The 9,746-nt window shown below is 44.7% G+C and overlaps 1 protein-coding gene across 1 annotated transcript; it reads left to right on the top strand.

Annotated features, from left to right (window-relative positions):
* Positions 1-916: 916 nt before the first annotated feature.
* si:dkey-9i23.6 (uncharacterized) lies at positions 917-6,798 on the top strand. Its single transcript, XM_070442730.1, has 6 exons — positions 917-1,011; positions 1,234-1,422; positions 3,667-4,159; positions 4,497-4,587; positions 4,712-4,938; positions 6,415-6,798. The coding sequence occupies exons 1-6, from the start codon at positions 917-919 to the stop codon at positions 6,514-6,516; spliced, it is 1,197 nt and encodes a 398-aa protein (XP_070298831.1). The 3' UTR covers positions 6,517-6,798.
* Positions 6,799-9,746: the final 2,948 nt, after the last annotated feature.

Genomic DNA, 9,746 nt, shown 5'->3' with positions numbered 1-9,746 from the left:
GAAAAACTGGGCAACGAAGAGGAAACCAGCGAAACCTCCGCTGTGATTCCCAGATGGGAGGGAAGGCAGTTGCTGCCCTGTCCCCTGGCCTGGACGCCAGACCCCCGCTTCCCCCCGTTTCCCCCAGAGGAGGGCTAAACCACCGCTACACCCTACAGGGCCACCGCCCCTCCACCTGCCCTCGACCCTAGCCAGAGTGCTCCTGTGTGGGGAGAGTGGTAGGCGAGGCCCAGGCTGTAAGCTGAGGCCTACAGGGCATGGGACAGGGCCTGGAGGCCAGGAGGAGGATATGCTATTGTCCAGGGGATAGGCTGTCAACTATACTCATGTCATCCTCAAGTCAGAACGTCAATTCTCACAGCCCATTCTGGATTTTACTCTGGCTCGACAGCACAGAGGGGTGGGGGGGTGCAGCAGTTGGAGACGACTGTGTCCATTGCAAAACAGGACCCTTCCAAGCTGCGGGAGAAGGATATAGGGCACCCCCCTAAATCCTCTGAGCCGATGGGGTAATGGGGATAACCAAACCGTTTGAATTGACCGCACCCAAGCCACTTATGTCAAAACCTCCATGCAGAAACAGATCTCTGCCAAAGGACCTGACGGGAGAGCCCAGGACAGCCCAGATGGAAGTGCCTCTTCTGGGTCTGAAACGAGAGACATCCCCCTGGCCTCCGTCTATACCTCCAGAGACAGAGGGAGTCAGAGAACCACCAAGGTCTAGCAAACACATCGCAGATGGAAGCGAGAGCTCCAGGACCCCTGCAGAGATTCGGTGTAACACGGAGGAGGGAGGTTTGTTAGAAGGGGGAGGAATTTAGAAGGCACACAGGAAGTTGTGGTTCAGGACACTGTGACATGGGTGGTGGGGTGGGCTTCGGTCGAAACACCTGATAATGAAGAAATTACCAAGAAGATGATGAGCAGATGGAAGGAGAGTCGAGAGGAGAAGAGAGCAAATGGAGCGATTCAGGAGGACGACGGAGAAAAAGAGGTGGGGAGCGAAATGCCGTTAGTGAGTCTTGTTTGCTCATTAATGCGACGAAATTACATTCGTATTCTTTGTTTTTTCCAATGAACTATCTAACATTAAATAATGAGTCAATTATTGCATAATTTCCCTCAACAGGTGAACCTCAATCAAGATCGACATCCAGTCGAACTATCTAACATTGATTAAGAATGAAGTCACCTCTTCTTGTAGGGTGATCATGGTGTGATTTTTTTTGACAGGCACCTCCATCAAGATCGACATTCAGTCAGGTTGCATGCTAAAGTGTCCGTCGTAGAGGAAGAGGAGGGGAAAGAGGAGGAGGAGGAGGAGGAGAAGAGGAGTGGTGAGGCTACACAGAGCCAACGATGGAGCAGCCCAGCCAAGCTGAGACGGAGGGAAGCCTGTGGACACCATGCACGTTTTCAGAGGTGAGAGACAGAATGAGAGGGAACAAGATGAGGAGAGAGAGCAGGAGAGAGAGGCACGTTTTCAGAGGTGAGAGACAGAATGAGAGGGAACAAGATGAGGAGAGAGAGCAGAGAGAGAGACACGTTTTCAGAGGTGAGAGACAGAATGAGAGGGAACAAGATGAGGAGAGAGAGCAGGAGAGAGAGGCACGTTTTCAGAGGTGAGAGACAGAATGAGAGGGAACAAGATGAGGAGAGAGAGCAGGAGAGAGAGGCACGTTTTCAAGGGTGAGAGACAGAATGAGGGAACAAGATGAGGAGAGAGAGCAGGAGAGAGAGGCACATTTTCAGAGGTGAGAGACAGAATGAGAAGGAACAAGATGAGGAAGAGAGCAAGAGAGAGGACACATTTTCAGAGGTGAGAGACAGAATGAGAGGGAGCAAGATGAGGGAGAGAGAGACACGTTTTCAGAGGTGAGAGACAGAATGGAGAGGGAGCAAGATGAGGAGAGAGAGAGGGAGAGAGAGACACGTTTTTAGAGGTGAGAGACAGAATGAGAGGGAGCAAGATGAGGAGAGAGAGGAGAACGTTTTCAGATGTGAGAGACAGAATGAGAAGAGAGCAAGATGAGGGGAGAGACACGTTTTAGAGGTGAGAGACAGAGTGAGAGGGGCAAGATGAGGAGAGGAGAGAGAGAGAGACACGTTTTCAGTGTGATGGAAAGTGAGTCTTGAGGAGTTTCCATCCACCACACCCTTCTTCTTCACTCTACTTAAGATGCACTAGATACTGTGCTTGCCATAGCAGAGCACACACATTCCTTGGACTCTGTGTGTGGTGTGTGTGTAATGTTGATGAAGTTACAGTAACTCAGACACTACTTCCCCATAGCTGTCATGACTTCCTAAGTGCCCTTGAAGTCATCACACACGCACACATTCTGTGCTCCGAGCCGTTAGTCCAGTTATGTGCCATTTTTGCAATATCGTTATTTCCCCCCCCAATCGCTTTGATGCTATTTTCACAAGTATGTGGTGAATTTCCCCACACAACGACATAGGTGACCCATTCACCTTGACAGGAGTAACTCAATGAGATGTGCAGCATTGTAGGACCAGTGTGAACCCCCCCCCCCTGCAAAAAGAACAACAAAAAAACATTATTTTGGATCCATTCTTACTGTGTGGGTGATGCATTTGTTGCCTACAGTACATCTCTGTTCTTGTCAATATCAGACTTGTTTTTAAACTTACCGTAGAGTCAAATCACAATAGCCATCATCATAATTGTACATTACAGTATACATCCCTTTCCATGACATGCGACTGAGCGGGTGAAAGCTATGATCCCCTTATTGATGGCACTTGTTCAATCCATTTCAATCAGTGTAGATGAAGGAGAGACAGGTTAAAGAAGGATTTTCATGAGACATGGATTGTGTGTGTGTGCCATTCATAGGGTGAATGGGCAAAACAAAGGATTTAAGTGCCCTTGAACGGGTTATTACATTTACATTTAAGTCATTTAGCAGACGCTCTTATCCAGAGCGACTTACAAATTGGGTTATGGTAGTAGGTGCCGGGCGGAGCGGTTTGAGTGTGTCAAGAACTGCAACGCTGCTGGGTTTTTCATGCTCAACAGTTTCCCATGTGTATCAAGAATGGTCCACCACCCAAAGGACATCCAGCCAACTTGACACAACTGTGGGAAGCATTGGAGTCAACATCCCTGTGGAACACTTTCGACACCTTGTAGAGTCCATGACCAGACGAATTGAGGCTGTTCTGAGGGCAAAAGGGGGTACAAATCAATATTAGGAAGGTGTTCCTAATGTTTGTGTGATTTTGTGTGACTGTGTGATTTTGTGTGTTGTACTTTGTCAATTGAAAATGTGCTTAAAGTTTTGAAACAACTGCCTTTTAGATGATATGTTTTGAGTTTTGTACTAACTAGAGTTGTGAAAATGTACCACATACTTGTGAAAATTATTATTATATATATATTTGTTTAAAGAAATGTAACCACTGGTTTCATCAACCCAYGACAGATGACATAATATATATTTTGTTTCCCAAATGGCACCCTATTCCCTATACAGTGCACTAATTGGTTAAATGTAGTGGTCAAATGATATGCACTTTTTAGGGAATATGGTGTATAGTTTTATTAGAGCCCTGTTCAAATGTAGTGCACTATATAGGGAATAGGGTGCCATTTGGTGACAAAACCATTAACTTCAATGTTTTTTCCCCTCTATTTTACAGCTCCTTCAGCTCTTTCAAGTTCAACTTCAGTCCCATCAGCTTGGTGGACATGATTCTAACAGGAGAGGAGTGGTCACCATTCCTGTCCATCAAGGACAGTCCCGCCCCCTCACCGTCCGTTTACCAAGGTTATGATGAAGGCGACCAATTAAAGACTGGACCAGAGTCGCGCCTTCCCAACGACGTTCAACATAACCACGAGGACATAGGCCTTTCTTTATACGAGGCTGTTAGCTTCAGCCAATCAAGTCCGAATGAGATTGTGGACAACCAATCGGWCAACAGACAACAGGAAGTAGACAACAACAATGACACAGGAGCTGATGCCATTGCTGTCATCAAACCGAAGATACTATTGGACAATGATGCAGCGGAGGAGAGTGAGTTGGACCACTCCAGACCCATATCTAAGGACATCCATGACTCTGTTGAATTATGCAAGTCCCCCATAAGGACCCAATCAAAGGACCTTCTTGACTTCCTCTGTGTTGAGGTGAGCCACACTGCGGGATTGTGGGTATTGTAGTCATTTAAAGTGCTGTTGTAGGCCTATGTCTATAGAACAGGGCTCTCCAACCCTGTTCCTGGAGAGCTACCCAACCGTAGGTTTTTGCTCCAACCCCAGTTGTTACTAACCTGATTCATCTTATCAGCCAGATAATTATTAAAATCAGGAGCTCTAGATTAGGGTTGAACACCTACGGGACAGTAGCTCTGCAGGAACAGGGTTGGAGAGCCCTGGTATATAAACGCTCACTGCAAAATCTCGTTCTCTTGTTCTTATTCTCACTGTCTCTCTCTCTCTCACACACACACCCTCTCTTTCTCAGTCACTTGGAGTTCTGGACAGTTCTGCTCAGAAACATAAAATTCGTCTGAGCAAAAAGAGAAAGCACAGACTTCCGAGGCTAAAGAAGACAAGTAAGAGTGAATGGCTGGAACACTAGATTAAATAATCAGTAACAAATAGACGGGTAGAAAGGAGTTGGACAAAAGCTGAGACACTGAAATATTCATTTTTTTCTGCTGTTCTCTCTCTTTTCAGAAACAGAGACCTTCAATATAAGATGCACTGCAATCAAAGCCCCCGAAATCAAATTCCTCAAACCCTCTCCTCCTTCCACACTCTCCCCCACATCACTCCCTCCTTCCTCCTCTTCCTGCTCCTCTCCCTCCTATGTCTTTCCGTCCTCTGTTTTCTACAACATCCCTCCGTCCGCTGAAGAACAGGACCCTGTGACATCACCGACACAGGACAACCTCTCTGTTRAGGTCAGAGTTCATTTGACCCCATAAAGCCTTGGCACCATTTTCAAACACTGCATATTAACATGATGTGTCTCTGAAGTGTGTTTGAAATGGCACCCTACTCCCTAGTGCACTATAGGAATAGGATGTCATTTCAGACAGACTGTAGCTTATTACTGAATGTAATAATGCATATTAGCATCACTAACCTGGTTTCCATCCAACCTTGTTATGTGAGTAAAGTACATGTCGGATAAAACATGTCAGGACAGGCCTGATGGAAACACATTTGGCTGTAAACTTTTGTCACGATCTTGTGGAGAGACGGACCAAGGCGCAGCGGGATATGAATACATCTTCTTTTATTAGAACAACGAAGATAAACACGAAACGAAACACTTATACAAAACAACCGTGACGCTACAAACGAAAGTGCACACACAAGGTACTTACGTTCAACATAGACAATTACCCACAAACACCTAAAGCCTATGGCTACCTTAAATATGGCTCCCAATCAGAGACAACAATAACCAGCTGTCTCTGATTGAGAACCAAATCAGGCAACCATAGACTTTCCTAAACACCTACACTCAACCATAGACTTTTCTAAACACCTACACTGAACACTAAACCATCTACTCTACTTAACCCCCTAAACCAGGGGTGTCAAACTCATTCCACGGAGGGCCTAGTGTCTGCAGGTTTTTGGTTTTTCCTTTCAATAAAGCCCTAGACAACCAGGTGTGGGGAGTTCCTAACTAATTAGTGATGTTAATTCATCAATCAAGTACAAGGGAGGAGCGAAAACCCGCAGACACTCGGCCCCCCGTGGAATGAGTTTGACACCTGTGCCCTAAACCATACAACACCCTAGACAATACAAAAACACATACTACACCATGTCACACCCTGACCTAACTAAAATAATAATGAAAACAAAGATAACTAAGGCCAGGGTGTGACAACTTTCCAAATGTCGACAAAACAAAATACGCCAGGCAAGGTGGGATCTTTGTGCCGGTCAAATGAATTATGCCAGAAATGGCAGTGGAAACACCTTTATGCGCAGATATTGATATAATAACCATCATATCGAAGTCAACTTGGATTCAGGTGATATGTCGTGTGGTCCTCCCACTATGACTCGGGAAACCATACAGTTTATTAGGCTACAGATGAAATAAGTTGTGATGAACTTTACAGGGTGGTGAAAGTGCACGGTGATGAGCTTGATCCTGGTTTGACAAATAAAAAATAATCGCGCTCTTTTTTCCTCCATAACATGTCATCACGCACAGCTTCTTATCACAAAAGGTACATTTGAAGGAAACCCATCTCTGGTGGGAAAATGCGCAAATAGTTTTCAATGCCGATTTTAGAATATTCACATGAAAATCTGTCGCCAATTGGATGGAAACCTAGATATTGGCCGGGACCACTTCAGTACTCCAAATATTTCAAAATGGTTCTCTCTCTCTCTCTTTCTCTCTCTCTCAGACCACTGAAAGCAGCAGAAAGCCAGGATCAAGTCCCAAGCCGCCTCTGTCCAAATTCATGACAGTCCTGAGAGACAAAACCAAGTGGAAGCTTAAACAGTGAAGAAAACTAGGTCTTGGTGATCCAATAGTAACCCATAGCTCTTTCTCATAGCCCCTGCCTCTAAGCCCTAGCCACTACCTCTTTAGTGTTTACAGTTTTAGGTGTGTACGCGATAACACCGCAGCTGCACACAGTAATGAAATATATATGCCTATCTTTGATCAAATGATTATCTTGCTATATTGAGTGTGTTACCAACACTTTTAGTCACTAATACATTTTCTCTAACATCAGTGTTATGAGATTCTGTAAGATCTGAATAAATGTTGTTGTTTTTTTGTATTTTTCTTTGGTATTTTTCTTTTACCCCTTTTTCTCCCCAATTTCGTGGTATCCAATTGGTAGTTACAGTCTTGTCTCATCGCAGCAACTCGCGTATGACTCGGGAGAGGCGAAGGTCAAGAGCCGTGCGTCCTCCGAAACACAACCCAACCCAATCAAGCCGCACTGCTTCTTGACACAATGCCCACTTAACCCGGTGTGTTTCCTCTGCGCCAATGTATCGGAGGAAACACCGTACACAGTCTGCGTCCCAAATGGCACCGTAGTCCCTATATAGAGCTCTACTTTGGACCAGAACCCACAAGAATAGGGTGCCATTTGGGACACAGAAGGAGAGGGGTGGGGAGGGTATTTTAAGGACACAAAAAATCTGCCACCCCAAAATACACTATAGAACAAGAACACACAAACAATTAATCAAGGTATCCATCCATCCATCAGTGTATCAAACAATTTATTGGAACTAGATCATGATGATGATGATAATGCAGAAGTAAGACATTATGGTATCTGTAAGGACGGGGTGAGAATTACAGGGAAGAGCTGAGAATACATTTGCTATAAAAGAGGGGAGTACCAAATGTGTGAGAGAGCGGGAGTATGAAAGAGGGAGAAGCAACCTAGTCCACACTCTGGTAAGGTTATTTACCAGATTACATTGTGCAAATGTTCCTTATTTTTTGCTTTGCATAATCATGACACAAGGCGAGGCCCAAACGCAGACACAGGAGGCAGATGGTTGGAGTTGAAGATGCAAGAGAATGGTCGTGGACAGGCAAAAGTTCAAAACCAGATCAGAGTCCAGGAGGTACAGAGTGGCAGACAGGCTCGTAGTCAAGGCAGGCAGAATGCTTGACCGCCTGCCTGACCAAAGTCCAGAAACAGGCAAGGGTTAAAACCGGGAGAACTAGCAAGAAGAGAAAGCAGGAGAAGGGGGGGGGGGAAACGCTGGTTGACTTAAACATACAAAACGAACTGGCACAGAGACAAGAAACACAGGGATAAATACACTGGGGAAAATAAGCGACACCTGGAGGGGGTGGAGACAAGAACAGGTGAAACTGATCAGGGTGTGACATGCATTCGTTTTTGTTGCAAGGTAATTTCAGAAAATGTCTTTAATACATCTACAGTAATAGTGGAATGATAGTGTTTCACAATATTTATTTATTTATTGTGGCACACAAAATTGCATTCTAATGGTGCACCCTTCTTATTGGTCAACAAAAGATGGACACCCAGCTCTTGTTGTCAAATTGACTGGGGCCAGAAAATCTATTGTTGTCAAATGGGCCGTGCGCTAAATGATTGTGCCACTGCTGATTGTGTCAGAGGCTGTGGCACGTACAATCGGTTAGTGCGCGGAGCCACTCAAATTACCTAGAGCAACTCGCCCCTCCGGTGGCACAATCCGTCAGCGCTCGGTCCCGACCGCTCGGAGGCGTAAGCATGGTCCTAAAGCAAACAGTTGCCACATTTTGTATCACATTCCAATGATAAAACTGGGTGGGGACAAAAATGCAATTTCAGAATGTGTGTGTGTGTGTGTGGGGGGGGGGGGGGCATGTCCCCCCGTCCCCAGTGAAACATTTTGATGGTGATTATCGACCGTACATTCTAAAAAATAATCTGTTTTGAAGCTGAAAATGTGCTTTCCTCTTTTATGTCCAAATGAAAATGAGATGCAGTCTTTACACAAATGTAGCCACTTACAGTATTTTTTTAGCAGTAGATGTTATTGTTTCTAGCGGTCATAGACTGAATTGTACACCAATTTACAATGATAGATTATGATCAAACAGTAAAACCCTAAACTAACACAATACTTTTAATATAATACAATGTTAAAATATGCAATATATACGAAATAATAATAGTACAACAACAATATCTGGGATGGCAGCTTTAGAAAACATATTATTAGAGGTCTTAGGAAGGCATTACTTAGGCCCCTGGGCTATACGGTATGCGCATTGATCAGTTGAGTGAATTATGGAATGGGGGAGTTCTGTTAGAGGCCTGTGCATGTCATAAGAATGTTCTGTTTGTGGCTGTTGTGGCGGATTTTCTTAGTAAATCAGACCCCAGGAGAGTAGTTATTCCATCATTGTTCCCAGTGGATCTCCAGGAGGAGACGGCAGCGTGTGACAGGCCCAGAGCCTGTGACCTGAAGAATTATAAAGATTGGTACAGGCTGGCCTCCTACTGTATCAAGTACTACAAGGCTCCTCTCAACTTCACCGACGCGGAGGTAAACAACATTCTATATGACAGGAGAACGACATTATGACACTTTCAAAGCATGTTATTGCTCTTCCTGTAGTCAGTCAGCCTGTCCATATCAATACAATGGTAATACAGTGAGTGAAGGGATGKGTTAAATCCAATGTCTTAATTAGAGGTGTCATCTAATGTATCCATCTTGCTCCCACTAGCGGATTTACCATTAGGCAGAAGAGGCAATTGCCTCAGGCCTCACATCATTTGGAGGCCGTCATTGTAAATAAGAATATGTTCTTAACCATCATTTGTAGGCCGTCATTGTAAATAAGAATATGTTCCTAACTGATTTGCCTAGTTAAATGAAGGTTAAATAAAATAAAAATCGAGAAGCCTCATGAGCTGGGCATAATTCAAAAAAAGATATAATATTTATCCGCTTGAGGCCCCCCCCCATGCTCCGCTTCAGGCATAATAAATAGAAAAATCCCCATCAAAATGTGTCTAAGCTAGAGATATCTGTGTTTTTGCATGGCCTTTGTCTCAATCCACCTCATCCACTGATGTGGGCCTTCTGCAACGGAGGTGGAAGGTGACTGAGGTAAAGCTACAGGAAACATCTCGAAAATCAGTCTTCTCCCAAAAACGTCTGTAGCGTCCAAACAGCTTGGCCTGGAAAATGTATTTGACCCCTCTATGGAGACATAAGACTGTCACGAACACGAAGG

This window comes from Salvelinus sp. IW2-2015, unplaced genomic scaffold, assembly GCF_002910315.2.
Source record: "Salvelinus sp. IW2-2015 unplaced genomic scaffold, ASM291031v2 Un_scaffold16527, whole genome shotgun sequence".
Taxonomy (NCBI): domain Eukaryota; kingdom Metazoa; phylum Chordata; class Actinopteri; order Salmoniformes; family Salmonidae; genus Salvelinus; species Salvelinus sp. IW2-2015.
This window is presented reverse-complemented; position numbering and strand designations above follow the sequence as displayed.